Source organism: Sinohyriopsis cumingii, chromosome 6 (genome assembly GCF_028554795.1).
Source record: "Sinohyriopsis cumingii isolate HCF-2022 chromosome 6, ASM2855479v2, whole genome shotgun sequence".
In the NCBI taxonomy this organism is placed as follows: Eukaryota; Metazoa; Mollusca; class Bivalvia; order Unionida; family Unionidae; genus Sinohyriopsis; species Sinohyriopsis cumingii.
Genome location: NC_142966.1, coordinates 165,898,905 through 165,919,570, shown reverse-complemented (window position 1 = coordinate 165,919,570; position 20,666 = coordinate 165,898,905). Strand labels below are relative to the sequence as shown.

Genomic DNA, 20,666 nt, shown 5'->3' with positions numbered 1-20,666 from the left:
GACACTGATAACCGAAACTCAACAAGTCTGATCCTGAGGATGCCATGATAACAAACATCAGCCGATAATCCATACATGCACCTTAGGAAGCGGGTATGAAGTATATATGGGCATAATAGTTGAGTACATTTAAGTACTGACACAAATTGGGGGTTCAAAAGCAAAGTTATGAATGCCTGAAACTTGGCAATGGCCCAAACAAAGTGAAGGGAGCGCTGTGGCTATGGAACAGTGTGACTGTAACAAAGGCCCCCAATTTACAAGACTTAAAAGCAAATATATATGGTAGGGTAAATTTAGCATCTTTGGTAGAAGAAATTGGAAATGTTGAGAGTCTATTTTTCATCAAGATTGATTTGATTTTGCGAAAATTTTCACCGTCGTACTTTTCCAAAATGTCATCAGTACTTTTGTGTTTATGCCACTAATGGGAGATTTAATGGCTTACTGGTTGGCATGCTGTACTCGTGATTGAAAAGTGTGTGGGCTTAAATATTACCATCTGACAGCCCTAGACTAGCTACCATGGCGTATCTGTGGGAAAGGCACTTTTCTTAAATTGCCTTGACATTAAATAGTCCATAACATGCGTTGCTGTGCCATCAAACTTACACCAGAAAATGAATTATGGAAGAGAGCCCAGTTTTAATCACAATAATGGATTCTTGTTTGCTGTGTTTTTAAATCTGTGCTTGGTAGCAAACCCCCAAATCCATGAACTTAGGTGCCCCACAGACATCACTACCAGTATATGCACAGTATGCCATACAAATAACAGTACCAGTATATACACAGTATGTCTTGCAAATAATAGTACTAGTATTTACACAATATGCATTACATATAAAAGTACCAGTATATTCTTAATGTGCCATGAAAATAACAGTACCGGTATATTCACAGTGTGGTATACAAAAAGCAGTACCAGTATATACAGTGTACCCTGCAAGCAGCAGTACCAGTATTTATGCAATGTTCCATATAGATAACAGTACCAGTATATACACAATGTGACCTACAAATAACTACATGTACCATTATATGCACAATGTGCCACACAGACAACATGACCAGTATATACACACTGTGCCTTACAAACAAAAGTTCCACTATATACACTGTACTCAGTGAATAGATTAAACAGTTTTCGGTTTTTCTTCATTTGTTGCAAATAATATTGTTTGTTATTTTTTTTACTTGTTTAAACAGTGACCATATAAGCAGCACAGTAATGCATTTTAATTATGCAGGATGCAACAGTTTTTTGTGATTTATCTCTCTCTCTCTCAACACATAATACATGCAGATACATGATACTCAATATTTTACACAATATGCATTACATATAAAAGTAACAGTATATACAGTATGCATTACATATAAAAGTAACAGTATATACAGTATGCTTTACAAATAACAGCACCAGTATATTCACAGTGTGCCATACAAACAGCAGTACACCGCTCCAGTGGCCTAGTGGTTAGAGTGGCCGCCTCAGATGCGGGAGGTCATGGGTGTGATTCCTGGCAGAGTCATACCAGAGACTTACAAAAATGGTACTAACAGCTGCCTCACTTGGCACTCAGCATTAAGAGGTTCGTGTTAGGACTGGTCAGCCTGGTGTCAGGATAATGTGACTGGGTGGGACATCATGTTACATGTCTGCAGCATGATGCCCCAGTGCTAGACATCACTATAAACTGTCACACTGCAGAAATCATAGCAATATGACTGAAAAATTGTTAAAGCTGTGTTAAAAATCCAAATCACACACACAAACAGCAGTACCAGTATATTCAGTGTACCCTATAAGCAGCAGTACCAGTATTTATGCAGTGTTACATATAGATAACAGTACCAGTATATACACAATGTGCCCTACAGATAACAGTACCATTATATGCACAGTGTCCATACAGACAACATGACCAGTATATAAACACTGTGCCTTACAAACAAAAGTACCAATATATACACTGTACTCGGGGAATAGATTAAACAATTTTCTGTTTTATTTCATTTGTTGCAGATAATATCCTTTATTATTTTTTTCTTGTTTTAAAGTGACAGTGTAAGCAACACAGTAATGCATTTTAATTATGCAGGATGCAACAGGTTTTTTAATCTCTCTCTTTCTCTTTTTTTTTTTCTCTCTCTCTCTCTCTCTCTCTCTCAACACATAATACATGCAGATACAGGGTACTCAGTAATTTATCGGAATTATGTTTCATATTATTTTAACTGATTTAATTTAATTCCAGGACCAAAATACATACTGAAGCTACAGCAGGAGGTCACAGCTGTTCGTGTAATGATAAGCCTCGATTCTCACAGTACCATGGACAGGGCCTCAAAAGTCCACACCATCAAAAGGTACCTCTCTGATCTCAAGGATGACACCGTTGTAACCTGCAACAGTCTACGTTGTCGTGAGCTTGACTGCTTGAGAGCCTATTACTTTCTTGCTGTTCTTACCTTTTTGAGGGAAAACCTCTCAGCAAGGGAGATAACTGAATATAGTCTAGCTGAAGCAGATCAGGGTCAAGCTAATCCTCAGTCTGAACAGACTGAAGCTGATAGGACCAGCAATAATGTCAGGAGACAATCAGGAGATGAAACAGAAACATCTGAGGAGCAGTCTGGTGATAATAATGGAGACAGAGATGAAAATTCTATGTTATATATTAAGTCGGAAATTGTTAAAACTAACATCATTGGGACACAATCAGAAGCTGCTGAAAGCTCAGCCACAGAAAGTCAGGAAAGTCTTGTGGATACTGCACAAAAGAATGGGGAAAGTCAACCTGTGGTGATTTCCAGTGATGAGACTGTATCACAGGGGATTCAGGAAACAAAGATCACTACAACTGTTCCTATTAATGACAGTCTTACAGATAACACCAACAAGGATGTGCTGAAATTGTCTGCTTCTGCCATGGATAAAGAAAGTCAGTGTCCTCCTCTACCAAATCATAATGACCTGGTTCAGAGTGCCACAAATCCCAAACATAGCTCATTTTCTCATTCTCACCCACCCACTTCAAGGAGCTATAATGAGGGAAGCGTCACTAACTATTATTCACTGAACATAGTAAAATTGTGCCAGCTTGCACAAGGTTTGCTCTGGGATATTCAAGCCAAAAGATTTGCACTCACAGAAACTCTAGGTTATATTCACAAGGCGATATCTCAGCTACTACTTACAAAGAAACCTAACAATGGCGTTCTGATGGAAAGATCAGAGCTGTCTACAGTAGATAATTCTGACAGGGCCGACTACAATGCCCAAAGTGCCTACACCAGGGAAAATGGTAGCAATCAAAAGTCTGTGCAAAATCTGGACTCAGCAGGTGACAATCAAAGGGAGACCTCTTCTGCCTCATCTAACAAGGATGATGCCTCAGTTTCAACCTTATCCTCAGTTTGTATTCAGAATACTTCTTTACACAGTTATAGACCTCCTTCTGTTATCCCAAAACATGAACCTCACCTGCCACATGTTCACAAATGTGAACACATGCATGAACACGGTGATAACATTATTAGCCATCATCATTCTCATATAGAACACTCAGAGAACATTTCACTGTTCTCAGATGGAACAGATGAGAATCTAGAATTCATAGGACTCTTTGACGTATGTGCCTCATGTGAACTTCTCCATAAATCCAGAAAGGTCCTATGGGAGGATGAACCTCAGTGTTATGGTCGGCCAGATCATGGATCCAGAAAGGTTGTTACTATAATAAATCCTGCAAAGTACATCAATGTACCAGATGAGTGGTATGATATGCCAGTTGACCAGAAGTATTTCAAGCCATATATTACAATGGCAGTTCTGAAAGATGAACAGGAGTATGTGATGCATGAGCTGAAGAGGGGACCCGATGGAACACAGGTACAGTAAAAAAAAAAATATCTGCAGCTTCTATACTGTCGTTTGTGACAGAACCTGAGGATCTCAAACCATTAGATTTGCAAATTTTGATCAGAAAATTAGATTAAAATTTTTACATTCAAAGGGATTGAAAACAAAATAAGTAAATATTTTTTGCCATATATGTATTTGATTCATCGTAAAGTTGAACCTGTCTTGAAAGACCACCTCTTTTGCCAAAACATAATGGTCTTTCATGACAGGTGGTCTGTGACAACAGGTCATTGCACTATATCATCAATAAATCTGTACATGGAGAAGGTGGTCTCTAATAGCATTGGTCTCTCTAGACAGGTTTTATTGTGTCATGAAATAGCAGGTTCTGAGCATAAATCAGATTTAGATTCTGATGACAGTGTTGCAGTAATAATTAAAATGAGTCACTATATTGTCAGTTAATGAAAAAGGAAGACTTGTTTCTCATATAGTTCACTACAGAAATTTTTTTAATAGCATCCAGTAGTATTTTTGCTTTCCTTCACAAGGTGACTGGTGACCATTGATGACATTCATTGTGATAATTAAGTTTTACACTTAACAGGCTCTCAGTAGTTTTCTGGTCCAGATTTCCCCTTGAATCACTTTGTTCTTGGTAAAGAAGGAAGAATGTCCTTTCTGTATCGGCATTAAAATGTTGTAACTACAGGAGATCTATGTTCAACCTACAAAGAAATTCAAACTTCACTTTTCTGTTTCCTTGATTTGTAAGGTTGCTGACTGCTCTACTTAGTCCAGCAAGTTATGTTCACTCCACAGAAGAAGTTCCTGACCTGGACTTAAAGTGTATTCCTAAGTCTCATCCTCAAGGGCATCTTTTATTTCATGGCTCAGATCCAAAAATCTTTTGACAACTGTAAATAACATAAAAATAAAGATTGATTTAGACTTTAAATAAACTGTAAAATTACATGATGTATTAATGCTTTATGAATAATTTATACCAAATTCAAAATTAATTATCTTGTAATAAATTGTTAATTGATGTATTTTGTCTTGGTATTGAATATGATTTATGTTCATGAAGACTTCAAGTAGTTTATGAAATGCTCAAGATGCAAACCTTTGAAACAGCTGTCCAAACTCTTGATGTTTGCTATGCCTGCACACACTTAAACTCTGATATCTAAGCATTGTTGAACATAAAATAATTCTTAGGCAGAGATTTCTTAGCATAGGATAAAGTACATGTTTTAGCATTTTGCTATGAATTGATAAAAAAAAGAAAAATTAAGAGATGCCTTAAATATTTAATCTCAAAGAATCTTGAATAATACAATAACAATTAAAATATGACCAAAAAAATCAAAATGCTTACTTTAAATCATTTCCTATAGTTGGTCTCCATCTTGTCTATCTTCTGCCGATGGTTGGCCAGTTTTCGTCAAAGGCTCTGAAGACATCATGACCACCTTTTAGTCCTTTTTAATTATAACACCTCAATAGATATCCATTGTTGGGCCTTAAACTCCGCAGATTCCAACAATAAGGTATTTAATTAACAGTTTATAGTGCACACATCCACTGTTCTTAAACAGTTTTAACTATATTGTTCTGCCATGCATTTGTATTATCATGTTAATTAAGTTGATTTATTCAAATCAAAAAAGAGAATGGAGTTTTATAACATTCAAAGGAATAGAAATCCTACCTGAGTAAGACCTGATGGTCATGGTCATGTGTCACATGAACTCATTTCAGCTGACCACTTGAATACTGGTTATAAATAGTATTGTGGACGTTATATTTAAACTACCTTAAATCATCCTAGTCATTCACATATGTCATCAAAGATAGCAATGCAGACAGAGTACCCAGTGGATTCAAAGCTTTGTTGGATAGATACAATTGATTAATGGAGAAACGAGTTCCAAAAGTTTTTAATGAACTAAACATTCTGGAATTGGCACTTAAAGATTTGCTCAAGAAAGAGCAGAAGTTTCACTATTGCTTGCAGCTGAAATCATGAATACAATATTTCACTAATAAAATAAGTTTAAACAATCAAGCTTCAGTGATAACGGATTTGTTAATGAACCGAATGTCTCTACTCTTTCAACAAAAGGAATCTTGTTTTGTTGTGCAGAAAGCAGCAGTGAAATATAGACTGTTTTGCAGTTTCATAACAAGGCACACATATATGTGATGTGTTGTATTCTCCTGGAGTTATGTTTTTCATGAGGTTTCAGAGATTGTCATCTTGAAATAAGGTAATTTATACCAAAAAGCATTAGAAAAAATAGTTTATTGACAGTTTTCCCATTATGATTATGAAACCAGTATTCAGCCATTAAACAGTACCCCATTCCACGATCTTCCTGGTGTCTAGCTGGAAAGGAACCTACTTGATTTTGTTAGAGGTCCTTCATTAACTATGACCTCGCTTAAAGTGCACTCTTTGTTTTTGGAACCCATTGTGTGCAAGATAATCAAAGGAGAGGTGTATATTATAAAATCTTGGTGATGAGGATAATATCATTACTTAACCAAATATATTTTTATGCATTTTTATTTTGACAGACAAATAGAATATACAGTAAGATAGCACTCAGTAATCTTGAACAATATTAATAATATATTATTAATGCCTATTGTAACTAAGTAGATGTTACTTACTGTAAAATCAGATGGGTGGCTATGTGACATTACCAGATGTCATGCTACAATGCATCTTGACTAGCAAATGGATGTCAGTTGACTTCATCTTACATGGACCCAGTATATATGTATAGCTGAAACAGCATCTATTGCCCCCACTGTCTGATTGGATGCAGCTGAATGAAGCCAGTCAATCAGATTGCATGTTACATTTCCCTTGGAAGGTAGTTTAGAATAATCATAGCAACATCTGTAGACAACAACATTTATTGCATGACCAATTTACCTCATTCATATTTTTATTTTGAGTCAAGGCATATGGACATTATCGAGATCACAATTTGAACACCTAGGATTTCACAAAATTATGTGTCTCTTTGGTCAATTGATTCTGCTTGCTGCATGCTGTAACTCATTCATCAGCAAGAGGGTGTTTGTTTGAAACATTGATTGAGCCAGCTAGGGTAGCTGATGGTTCATGTAAACATTACAAGATACATTAATCAGCCAAGTAAACATGGGATATACTAGCTGATTGGTCATGTAAACATTATGTGATATGCAGATTGTTCAAATAAACAGAATGTTTGGTCAAGTAAACTTTATATAAAGTTGATTGGACACACAAACATTATGTAAAATACTAGCTGATTAGTCAAGTAAACATTATGTGATATACTAACTGATTGATCACTATAACATTATGTGATAAACTAGTTGATTGGTTAAATAAACATAAGATATATACTAACAGATTGGTCAAGTAAACGTGTGATAAACTGACTGGTCAAGAAAACATTATGTGATATAATAGCTCATTGGACAAATGTTCTTATATCAGTACTGTAATCTACTCATAATAAACTATTGCCATTTCCCACTTTTATAAAACTTACCTAAGCATTTTCAGAGACAACAATATTGAAATGTGAATCCACGTCCCCATTTTTCAATGAAAACTGACAAATCCGCTGAACTTGTTTGAGAAATATTGTAGCTTTTACATCTTTATTTCAGGCACCATTCCCGAATCCCCTGGAATCTGTCAAGATACTGATGGATGTGTGCACCCTTTGTCCTAAGATCACCCAACTGGAGAGGCAAGATTTTGCACAGAAAGCCATTACATGGATGCTCAACTTTGCCACCACCACTCAACACAAACAGACTTTCATTGAGCTGCTTCAGACACACATGGGAAATTGACCAAACAACAGCTACTGTCAATCAAATGCCATTCGAAGAATTACTCTTACGTGATATGTCAGACTTGCTTGAACCCCACCTGTGTTAAAATATGGCCTCTTTTGAAAGATAGTTGATGAGTGAAGGTTCATTTCTTAAATATTTTGTTTATGGCATCAGATGAATGTGAGTACTGTCATTGAAAAGAGATGACTGCTCAAGCAGATTTATTGTACATGTGAATATTATCATTGAAAAGAAATAACTGCTCAAGCAGATTTATTGCACTTGTGAATATTGTCATTGAAAACAATGACTGCTCGAGCAGATGTATTGTACATTTGAGTATTGTCATTGAAAAGCAATAGCTGCTCAAGCAGATTTATTGTACGTGTCAGTACTGTCATTAAAAAGAGGACTGCTCAAGCAGATTTATTGTACATGCGAGTACTGTCACTGAAAAGCAATAACTGCTCAAGCAGATTTATTGTACATGTCAGTACTATCATTGAAAAGAGATGACTGTTCAAGCAGATTTAGTATACATGTGAGTAATGTTACTGAAAAGAGATGACTGCTCAGCAGATTTATTGTACATGTGAGTACTGTCATTAAAAAGAAATGACTGCTCAAGCAGATTTATTGTACATGTGAGTACTGTCATTGAAAAGCAATAACTGCTCAAGCAGATTTATTGTACATGTGAGTACTATCATTGAATAGAGATGGCTGCTCAAGCAGATTTATTGTACATGTGATTAAAGTTACTGAAAAGAGATGACTGCTCAGCAGATTTATTGTACATGTGAGTACTGTCATTGAAAAGACATGACTGCTCAAGCAGATTTATTGTACATGTGAGTACTCTCATTGAAAAGCAATAACTTCTCAGATTTATTGTACATGTAAGTACTGTCATTAAAGAGAGATGATTGCTCAGACTTATTGTACAAGTCAGTACTATCATTGACAAGCAATAACTGCTCAAGCAGATTTATTGTACATATGAGTACTATCATTGAAAAGAGATGACTGCTCAAGGAGGTTTATTGTACATGTGAGTAATGTTACTGAAAAGAGATGACTGCTCAAGCAGATTTATTTTGAGTACTGTCATTGAAAAGAGATGACTGTTCAAGCAGATTTATTGTACATTGTACAAAAGCTGTGAACATTATTAGAGTTTGGACAACATTTGTTGATCTACTTTATTATATGGAAGGTTAAATTATGCACAGCTGTTGAAGATACCACAGACAAAAGTGCATCTTTATTATGTGCCCAGATATATTGGGATCTTTAGGTTTAGAGATAACAACAGTGACCAACAAATTTAATTCATATATAATATATCTTGATAAAGCGCTGCACATGAATTGACTCATCAATAAATTCCACTTGTCTGCCACAAAATGCCAGTCATTAGTGTTTTCAAATTCCTCAAACCAAGATTGTCACATGAATGCTTCATTTATCTAACATTCTGGTTAGCATGATTGGTCACTTGCACATTGTTTATCCTCTCACTGCTTGTAGCAAGACATCATAATTTAGGCCTGTCCAGCCATTCATCCCTCTAGACGACAAACTAGTTAGCAGAAATGGGTAAAAACTAGTCAGTGAAATGTGGCTAGCATGTTTGTATGAATATATAGATGACTTAATTAGATTTTCAGGCTAGAACTGAAATTTTCAATTTCTTTTTTAATACATATGTTGAAATTTTGTGAGCCTTGACATTTTTATAAATTAAAACCAAAATTAGGCATTGATAGATCAAATTTTTATGCATATTTGTATGCAGATTTAGAGGACATTATTTTGTATCATTATTTGGCAATTGAGTGCTGAAGTTCACTGACGCAAATTTACTGCAAGTATGGTTCAGCTTTTAGGGAGACCCTGACCTTCATTTCATTAAATTTGAAAATATGAGACATGTTAGTTCACTTTTTCAAATCTTTTTAAAATTTGCAACATTATTGGACATGGACTTTGAGGATAGTTTACAAACACAGATTTGTGTCATATACCAGTTAGGTACCTGGTAAATTCACTATTTTGAATCAGATATTTTGGATTGTTCAGAGTCAGAAATAATATTTTTGTAGAATCATGTGATATTCTTTAAAAAAAGGAGCTTCAGTATTATAGTAAATTTGGATGACAAGCAATTATGTGCAGCACTGATTATGCCCTAATATTCTCTAAACATTGTGAACATTATCCCATGCACAACATTTTGAAACGATAAAACTTCCATAATGTCCATTAAAATAAATGTAGACTTAAAGTTTCATAATTTATGTATCTCATTTATATCTACTTTGCATACTGAAGTTCATCAATGCAAATTTACTCCAAGTACAGTATCAGATTTGTTTTCTTTTTAGCATGGGCATGAAATTCACCTCAGTCAGTTTGCCAGTAGGGGGTCTATTAATTCCTCAGTCAGTTTGCCAGTAGGGGGTCTATTAATTCCTCAGTCAGTTTGGCAGTAGGGGGTCTATTAATTCCTCAGTCAGTTTGGCAGTAGGGGGTCTATTAATTCCTCAGTCAGTTTGCCAGTACGGGGTCTATTAATTCCTCATTTTAAAACAGATGCTGGAAATGGTTAATTTGTATTTGTGTAACAAGTTGTGAAAAGCTAGGACTTACAAGATGTCATTGCATATTTCACATAGTAAACAAGCTACTCTGTAGGGATCATTTCTTCTGCTGTCATGGGGGTAGCCATAACAGATGCTGTTGGAATTTAAAATCTCATCTTGGCAAAGCTCAGTTCAGTTGTATTTGTATTCAGCATTTTACAGTAATGTTAAACGGGAGAAACAAATACTTTTGAAACAACAAAACAATTTGTATTAATTTGATCGAAATAAAAGTATCAAACAGTATGACAATTCAGTAAAGGAGCAAGGATCATCTGGTGACACAACCGTGTATGTGAATTGAACTAGAGGAGCTTTAAATTTGAATGAAAAGCCAGGCAGTGACACTCAGTCTCATGAAGCACCATCCTGCTACAAAAGATCTGAGTGTGTTTTATGAACAGTGAACCAAGACGTGATCTTTTTCAGGCAGAGAAGTAAAAGGAATGTGTTGATTAGGTGTAAATACCAAAAATCAAATACTTTTACAATTTAACAATTGCTTGTTCATGAAACTGTGTATCAATGTATTTGTCATTTTTTTTGTTGAATAAGAAGATACAGCTACTCAGAAACAATTATTGTATTTTATATCCCCACCTGTGTGTATGTATGTATGTGTATATATATATTAGAAAGAGAGAGAGAGAGAGGGAGGTATATAGTAATCATGTACATCCATCAATCAATTCTGTTGGCACAGCTAGTCCTGCATGTTTTGATGGATTGATCAATCAATTCTTGCACATCATTATGTTGGCACAGCTAGTTTTGCATGTTTTGATGGATTGACATGAACTTTGGTAAACATTATGGTCATCAGAAGAAGATGAACATATTAACATATCAATTTGCAGTGACACTTTTCTTTTATAATAATTGCCTTTTTTTGTGTAACTGGTCATCATTATGGTAATTGCCCAAAGATATGCATTTCATCAAATCACTGTTTGCATTCTTGTTTTGAATTATTGTGTTTTACTTCCAGATAAATGCGGTATATGACAGAATTTTCTGAATGCAACCGGTCTCACAGATTTCTGTGGACTGATATGAAACTATGAAGTATCGTAGTGGTGTACATGTGAAGTCACTTTGGTCCTGTGAATTTTGTTAGAGTTATTGCCCTTTTGAATTGGAGCCTGGTTTAATTGTATGATATAATATTGAGGACACAACTAGTCTCACAGCTTTCAGTGGATTGCCATGAAACTTTGTATATTTTTGTGGTCATTATTTTTGAAGATGCATGTGTTAACAAATCATTTTGCTTTTTGAATTTTCATTGGAGCTATTACTGTATTTGTCCTACAGAAGAATGCTGTGTTAGACAGAAACTTGTAAGTGCAACTTGTCATGCAGTTTTGTATGACTGCTGTAAAACTTTGTACATGTAGTCATCATCTAAAGATGGACAAATCTTTTAGGAGTTTTTGTCCTTTTTGACTGGATGCAGTGTATAACAGAATTTTGTGAGTGCAGCAATTTGTGCAGTTTTAGTGGATTGCTGTGGATCTTGTTGTATATTTAACACTGAAGTTTTATTTTCGTGAATCAAATGTCTCTACTTTTTTAACAAAAGGAATCTTGTTTTGGTGTGCAAAAAGCAGTGATGAAATACCCATTGTTTTGCATCATCATCATCATCATTAAATATTCATGTTGAGTAATCATTTACATGTACTATTTTCAGAAGAGTTTTGTCCCTTTTGTTTATTGTTGACTCGTTTTCATAATGGTTAAAGTCAGATGTAGGGGATTTTGGGGTGTATTTTTATACAGGGTTGGAGGTAGGACAGGTTGGGGTATATTTGTACAAGGTTGGATATAGGGCAGGATGGAGTGTTTTCTACAGGGTTGGATATAGGGCAGGATGGGGTGCATTTATTTGGGGTTGGATGTAGGGCAGATTGAGGTATTTTTATATGGGGTTGGATGTAGGGCAGGTTGGGGTATATTTATGTGGGCAAATTGCTTGCCATTCCTCAAGTTATTTTTCATAAATATTGAATTACCTGTTTTGAAAAGTTGGGCACACATTTTTATCTGATTGGCTCATACTTTAAGCTGCAGATAGAATTTAGTCCCATTTTATAGAATTAAAGAACATCAGTTATGGCTTCGTTTATTTAGTTTTGGGTTGCTAAAACATATACTTGTTGATAAAATATACTTGAAACCATGCATATTTATTATTTTACATTTTTGAGAAAATAAACAAATTTGAATCACAGTTCCATCTAGCAGTAAGTAAATTCAGTTTTCTACAAGCATTTCATTTATATAATTGTTTCAAAACCATTTAAATTTATTCAAAATTTGAATGTAATTGCCAATTTGATTTCATTATTGAGTTTTATAAAAGAAATTATAAGCAGAAATGCTGAGTAAGTATAATTTTTGTAGTAGTTTTAAAAAATATATATCTTAGAGACATGTCAGAAGGAGCAATCCTGGTCTATCCATATGAATAATAGGAGCTATCCACAACATCCCATCCCCTCTCTACAGGAGGTCCCAAAAAATGCCGAGTTGTATCCCCTGTTATGAAAATGGGCTTTTAAAGACAGCCATCATATATTAATTAAAAAGGAAGTCTGCCAATAGTTAAACATTTAAGCTATTTCTCTGTTTAGAGAAATTATGCCAACTGTCTGAAGTTTGTATAATTTTTATGAATTGGTGGTGAAAATTCTGCATTCTAAATTTATGTAAGTCTGAAATCAATTTTTTTTCAAAACTTTTCTATTTGGACTTTAGAAATAATGTCAGTATCAGTTAGCCAGTCTCTATTACTGTAAATAGGTAGGAATAATGGCAACAGAGATGAGGTGAGAAGAAAGTTTGATTTAGAGTTTATGGCACAGCAACACATGTAAACTACTTAGTACATAAGGGAAGCTGTAAATGTAGAAAGGCAACTTGACTTGGAGTCACATGAAATTGAGAGTATCTGGGTGGATATTTCTCAAAATAATGCAAAATCATTCCTGACTGGTTTCATTTATAGGCCACCTTCCACCAAAGCAATTTGGAATGATAACTTTTTGAAACAAATGGAAAATCTTCTTGCACAGGAGAAACATATACACTCGGCAGCATAAATAAGGACCTTCTCAATACTCAAATAAGGAACAACTGGATGGAATTTATTGAATCATTAGGCCTAGTCCATCTGGTAAATGAGCCCACATGGGTAACAGAAAAATCAAGCACCGTATTGATCACTTTTTTACCAACCTACCAGGCAATGTGGCTTGTGTTAATGTACCGAATGTTGGTCTTAGTGACCACTATCCTACTTTCTTGACAAGAAAGGTTAATTGCAAGAGAAATAAGAAAAATGCACACAAAACTAACACAAATCGTTCAAAATTTTTAATGAAGAAAAATTTCTCAATGACCTTTATAAAGTTCCGTGGAATATGATGCATAATTTGGATGACATAGATGAAGCTCTGACATTGTGGACTGACTTATGGATGTAGTCTCTAAGCATGCACCACTGAAAGTACATTGAGTAAAGAATGAAATCCAGCCTGTTTGGCTTACTACTGAAATCCTAGATGCTATGAAAGTATGAGACCAATTCATGGCTATGGGAAACCATGCACAATATAAAGTATGGAGAAATAAAATAACAAGCTAACAAAAACTTATCTTATTATCAATCATTGCTTGAAAAAAAAAAGAGCAACACAAACTCCATTTGGAAAGTCTTCAATGAACTCACTGGAGGAACACACAAAGATCAGACAAAAAAATTTCACTCACTTATGGTAAATGACACCACAGTCACTGATGACACTGACATTGCAAATGTTTTCAATGATTGTTTCACCAACATTACCACAGAGTTAAAAGAACCAGTGATAGAAACAATTTTAATGAACTGAAAAAGTTCTGCAGCAGCAAAGTCTCTAAGTAGGTATGTTTCTTTATCCCACCAGATTCAAAAAACTTTGATAAAAAAATGTCTCAGTGAACTTTATACCAAGAAAGCTACAGGACTTGATCAGACTGGTCCACAACTCATTAAATCTTCTGCCTTTGCTATTGTAGATAGCATAACATTCATAATAAATTTAAGTATTACAACTTCATCTGTCCCCAAAATATGGAAAACTGCAAAAGTAACTCCTATTTACAAATCTGGTTCAAAGGATGATTCTGATAACTATCAACCAATCTCAATACTACCAAAACATGTCAAAATTGATTAAAAAGCATGTCCTTGACTCATTCATGTCATATTTAACCAAACACTTGCTGTTACACCCTAATCAATCAGGCTTTAGACAGAAAAATTCATGAGAGACTGCCTTGATCTCCCTAACTGATAAATAATAAATGGCTTCAAGCACTTGACCAAGGTTGAATAACAGGATCTGTATTTGTAGATATCAGGAAAGCTTTTCACTTGATGGATCATGAAATCCTTTTGAAGAAATTGAAAATCTACCAATCTGATGAAGGAACAGATAGATGGTTTACTTTATACTTAAGTGAGAGAACACATGTTTACATAAATAATGTTCTGTCTGAACCTGGAACAATTAGATATGGAATACCACAAGGCTCAATTCTGGGTCCATTACTATTTATTTTATTTATTAATGACCTGCCACTTTTACTAAGAGGCTCAATATCATCTACAGATCTCTATGCAGGTGATGCAAAAACTCGAAAATTTTTACAGAATGCCCTAAACAAACTGGAAAACTGGTGCACATGCAATGGCATGGTAGTAAATACTGGTAAAACTACAAATAATACTTATCTCAACACAGCAAACAAAGACAGATCTTGATAGTGATAAACTATGTCTGACATGGAAGGAAAAAAAATTGCAAATGGTCTGTCATGATAGACTACTTAGTGTTCTGGTAGATAATAACCTATCATTGACTGAACACATAAAACATATCAGTAAAAAGGTCAGTTCAGTTGTATGGCTTCTCAGTAGGATAAGACATTTTCTCCCTGAAAGGCACAGAAAACTATTTTATAACAGTTACATACAACCCTATTTAGACTACTGTAATACAGTAAGGGGTAATTCAGATGATAAAAACAGCAAAGCTGGCACATCTTCAAAAATAGCATTTGGGCTAATATCAATCCAGAAAGAAAGCAAAGAAAATTTAGCTGGCAAGTTAAAACTATGACCTATTAAAGACTGAATCTGTTTTTAAAAAAAGCCAAATTAATGTACAGGATATCCAATAATAGTGCTTCTGAATGTTTACAATCACTATTCCAGTATAAGCTACCTGGTAATACTCCTGACCTGCAATCCATGTCTACCAAACAGTATAAAATTCCCAAACCAAATAAGGAATTGTATTTAAAAAGTTTCCAGTACTCTAGAACTTTGATCAGGAATAGTATTCCAGTTGAGATTAGAAATGCCCATTCTGTTTCCTTCTTCCAAATCCAATATATCCAGTGGCTTCAGAGATGCAGCTTAAATAAATAAATTCCTTTGTATGAGGGCCTCAAGGTATTTTTGGTGGTGGGGCAGGTTGAGTAAAGTGCTTTACCCAAAGACGCACCACATTAGCTGAGATGATGGTAAGATTCAAATCTTTATTGTTTTGGTCACAAGATAGGTATGCTAACCAACTAGCTACCAAAACGCAGATAATTCATGTGAAAAGCTAATATTTACGGTTATTGTTTTGGTAAAAAATGTAGGAATCCAAAATTCTGGAATTGGAGAAATGGGTACGGAGTTAATTTTACTTGGATGCATCAACTTATGGGAAGATGCAGTATAATTGATACAAGATTATTTTAAGCTAATACGTTTTTCATTCCAAATGGCAAGCCTAGAGATCAAGAGTCGTATAGAAAGTTCAAGGTCATTTGGAAACGGGTCATGCTTTCAGTAATTTTGTTGACATCTTTAAATTTGTTATGGTGTTAAAGTCATTCAGTATCATATTTCATCCTTGGGTTGTGCTTTCCTGGATTTCCTTTTCTGTGTCATCTAAGTTCTCATGTAATACCATCAATGTGTTTAAAAAAGAGTGACCACATAACCAGTAACAGAAATTTGGTCATGCACATTTCCTTTTTGCAATTTTGGCAAATGTGAACCTGTCCTTGATAGTCTTTGTTAAATTGATGGTCGATGTAAATACATTCCACTCTTCAGCTTAAGTTTAAAATTTATCTGCTGGAGGACACTCACTGTCATTGAAATTCTGTTACTCCATATATTTATAAAAAGAATGAAGGTGATGCTTGATTTCCACCAATTTGATTTATGTGCTTTCATTTAATACCATAATGAAGAAAAAACATTCAGTTCTTCCACTGTACTCATTTCTATGTAATTGTACATGTTATTTATTTGTTTGAAAATTATGCATAAATAATCATTACTTGCAAACTTAGAGGGTTTAATTTGCTCAAGAACTTCCTTGAGTTATAAGAACCCAATGGGAAAATAACTTTCAGTTTGCACCAATTTTCGATTTATGCCATAAATGTATGCATCTGTGGCATAAATCAAGCATCACCTGTAAATGTCTTGTAGAGATTAATTGATAGGACTGGGACGTTACTTGAATTTTAGTGACGGTAAATTCTTGGCTAACATTTGTGATAGAGAGAGTACAAGAATGGGTCTAACTTAATTGATTAAAGTGCCATCTCTCAGTAATAATGGTGATATAAGATATCTAACATATATGCTCGCATATAAGTCAAGTCCAAGTGCAAACTGCACAGACCCAGATCTGCCATCACATAATGCACTGGAAGATCTGGGTCTGTGCAATTTGTTAGGAGTAATCAGTAGAACACACATTATATACCCTAATCTGCAGGCACAGTATGTTATGTTGTGTGTTGTTTGTAGTTTGACTCAACTTATAAGCAAGTAAATATGGTATTTGATTTAATTGGGATAGTTATTATGGTCTGCATGCTGGAATAAACAAGAAAATTCCTGTGAATTTAAGATGCACAGCAAGTACTATTATTTAATTGACAAGCCTTTATAAAAATCCCTCTAATTTAGCAGACTGGTCATTTCTGTATGCCTTCTCCAGTGACTTCACTAATTGTTGTTCCCATCACTAGACTACCATGTAAAGTCCACAGTTCACAGTTAAGCAGACAAGCAGATACAGTTTGGGTTACAACCCTTGGGTCATGGTCCAGAAAGAGGGAGAATATCAGAGTTATGGTGTTGGGTAAATGTAATAAAAAGATTTACCATAGAAGTAGCTCATTGTTAATGCTGTATTAATGTGACATGCATTTGCTAAACTAGTGTACTCACTTGCTTGCCAATTTACTCACTCAGTTGTAATACCTTGCCTACATTTATATATGTATTACCAGTTTACTCGGATGTAATACCTTGCCTACATTTATGTATGTATTACCAGTTTACTCAGATGTAATACATTGCTGACATTTATGTACGTATTACCAGTTTACTCAGATGTAATACATTGCCTGCATGCATGTATGTATTATATCGTATTATATACTCCTGTTGAGTATAATAAATATGGGTTTAAAAAGTCTGCATATTTTGTACTCCTGTGGAGTACAGTAGGTATTGAAACGGTTTGCATGGCATATTTAATTGCCCAGTGGAACAGTTACTGTACTCATTTGGTTTGGCTTTTTGATACTCAGTTGTAACAAAAGTTGACAATTACATCATTGTAAATAGATCTCAACTGATTTCTCTGTAATCTAAATTTGATTACTGTATGAACTCACTTATAAGTTAGGTCCGACAGCAGACAACAAAGACCCTGATCTGTCCTTGCATTGTGTGCTGGCAAATTAATGTCTGTGTTTATTGTTTTACTAATTAATTGTAACAACTGAATAGACCCAGATGTACCAGTGCATTGTGCAGTGACAGGTCTGGGTTTTCTGAAGTTTGCAATTTAATCTTTCATTTAAGTATACCTAGTATATGTTTTGTGGACTTTTCTCACAACTTATATATCAGTAATTAAACATGATTTGTATTTATTTAGGTTTGTTTAATACTCATTCCATACACTGGCATTTATGTTTAAAATGTTTTCCATCTGTTATTCAAAACAGTTGGAGGTGTCAGCGACATTTTAGGGCACTTGTGTTCTTAATTATTCCTTACATTTGAATTCAGAAAGGTTGGATTATGACTGTATGCATGCACATCTTGAGTGTTCTCTAAGTTTCATTTGTACCAATATACTTTAGAATGGATTAAATTTACCAGTTACTGATTTTCATCAATTTAAATGGCATCTTCAAACTGAAAATGAAAGGACCCATCATCAAACATAAATTAAACTTTTAATGAAAAACAAAAAGACTTATTCTGTTATAAACATATCTCTGAATTAAAATAACTGACAAAAATATCATTTTAACTTGATTTTTTTAATCTACCAAAGTGTCAGTATTATATTCAAAGCACTTTAACAATGACAGTTGTCAAGTGGACAATTTCTGTAAGATGAGAATACGATGATTGTGTTCACTGAGTCAAGTAGGTTCATATACTTGTGATACTTTCGATCAGCCATGATAGACAATTCTTTCTTCATTTCCACAAGATTTTCCAGAATAATAGTATAGTCAGAATGCAAATGAGGAAAACTTCTGTGAATTTTGGGATTCATTTGCTCTTTGGAATTGGTAAAGTGTGATATATATATATATATATATATATATATATATATATATATATATATATATATATATATATATATATATATATATATATATCCTAAATTCACTTGTTATAGTCCAATTTATTCCAATATATACTGCCTAAATTCACTTACTTAAGCATGTTGTCAGGTCCCAGTGTACAGTACTGCCTCATTATAAGGTGTACAGTACTGCCTCATTATAATGCTGGCCATGGTGAGACCACTTTATAATGAATTACATACTTAATATAATTTTACTACCACATAATGGTGGGTATGTGAGAAAGCTTGCCAGTAGCTTCTCGTGGGTTGGTGGTTCTTCCCAGGGTTTTCCTGGGTTCTTCCTCCACCATTAATACTGGCTGCCATGCATAGCCTATCGTGTGCTGAAAAATGGCGTTAAACCTAACAACATCAACAACTACCACATAATGAAATAGGATCCATGAGTATACTCACCTATTTAAATAATTCTGTTATAAGGAAGGGCATTATAGTAAGGGAGTACTGTAATTGCTTTTGGCATAATAATTTGGTTATAAGAATCAAGCAAATTATATTCAGTGTGAACTCAGATAGGTTTTACTGTATAATAAATAAGGTCCATTTTTATGGCTTCAGGGAGATTTCCTGTTGTTTTTCCCACAATATATTCCAAATTTTACGATCTATATGAGCGATACTGGTGATGAGGATATATATGATTCTGGATGCTAATTGACAAACTACAGCAACAAATTAAACATATAATATCTTTAGAATTAACAATTTGATATGCCATAGTCAATCAGATCGAAAATATTCAAAGCAAGTGGAAATTTTAAGATTAAGTGATGGTTGATGGTTGATCTTCTGCTGCATAAAAGGAATTATTAAATCAGACAGTTAAATACTTAAGGGCTACTTGTGCCCACCATTCATGAAAATATAATGGATGGTCCCAGTTTGAGGATACAAATTAGCAAAATATAAGGAATGGGCTCCGTTGGAGGTACAAATATAGGAAAATATAAGGGATGGGCTCTGTTGGAGGGTACAAATATAGGAAAATATAAGGGATGGGCTCTGTTGGAGGGTATAGATGAGGAAAATTTAAGGGAATGGTCTCAGTTGGAGGGTACAAAAGAGGAACATTTAAGGGAATGGTCTCAATTGGAGGGTACAAAAGAGGAACATTTAAGGGAATGGTCTCAGTTGGAGGGTACAGATGATGAAAAATCTTAAGAATGACATACAGTATTAGTAGGGAAGGTAAAGTCACTAGTAAGTAGCAAGTGTTAGGTGAAATGTCAACAAAGTACACATACAGAACTGGAATCTCATTGAAATTTAGGTTTATATATAGCATTCTTTTCAAAGAGTAACAGATAAACATTGCTCATTGATCCTGATCATTACTTAGATCTAAATCCACATCAGGCATGCAACAATAAACTTAAGGTAATTTAACCAAATATATATATTTTCCAAGATTCTGTTTCATTGAGGCTCTTTTAGCTTTTTAGCCTAATTAGCCATGTTGAACATGGCCATGAACCAGCTGCACCAAACACATTTTCAAGAGTGGTCCTTATAACCAAGATTGCATACACAGTGTCCTGACATCAGGCAATGACCAAC

The 20,666-nt window shown here is 34.6% G+C and overlaps 1 protein-coding gene across 1 annotated transcript in view; it reads left to right on the top strand.

Annotated features, from left to right (window-relative positions):
- LOC149798474 (gem-associated protein 5-like) overlaps nucleotides 1-18,750 on the top strand; it is a 374,140-nt gene extending 355,390 nt beyond the window's left edge. Inside the window, exons 26-27 of the mRNA XM_089963670.1 lie at nucleotides 2,262-3,898; nucleotides 7,550-18,750. Coding sequence (XP_089819796.1) covers nucleotides 2,262-3,898; nucleotides 7,550-7,738 — 1,826 coding nt within the window. The 3' untranslated portion in view covers nucleotides 7,739-18,750. The remainder of the gene's footprint in view (nucleotides 1-2,261; nucleotides 3,899-7,549) is intronic.
- Nucleotides 18,751-20,666: the final 1,916 nt, after the last annotated feature.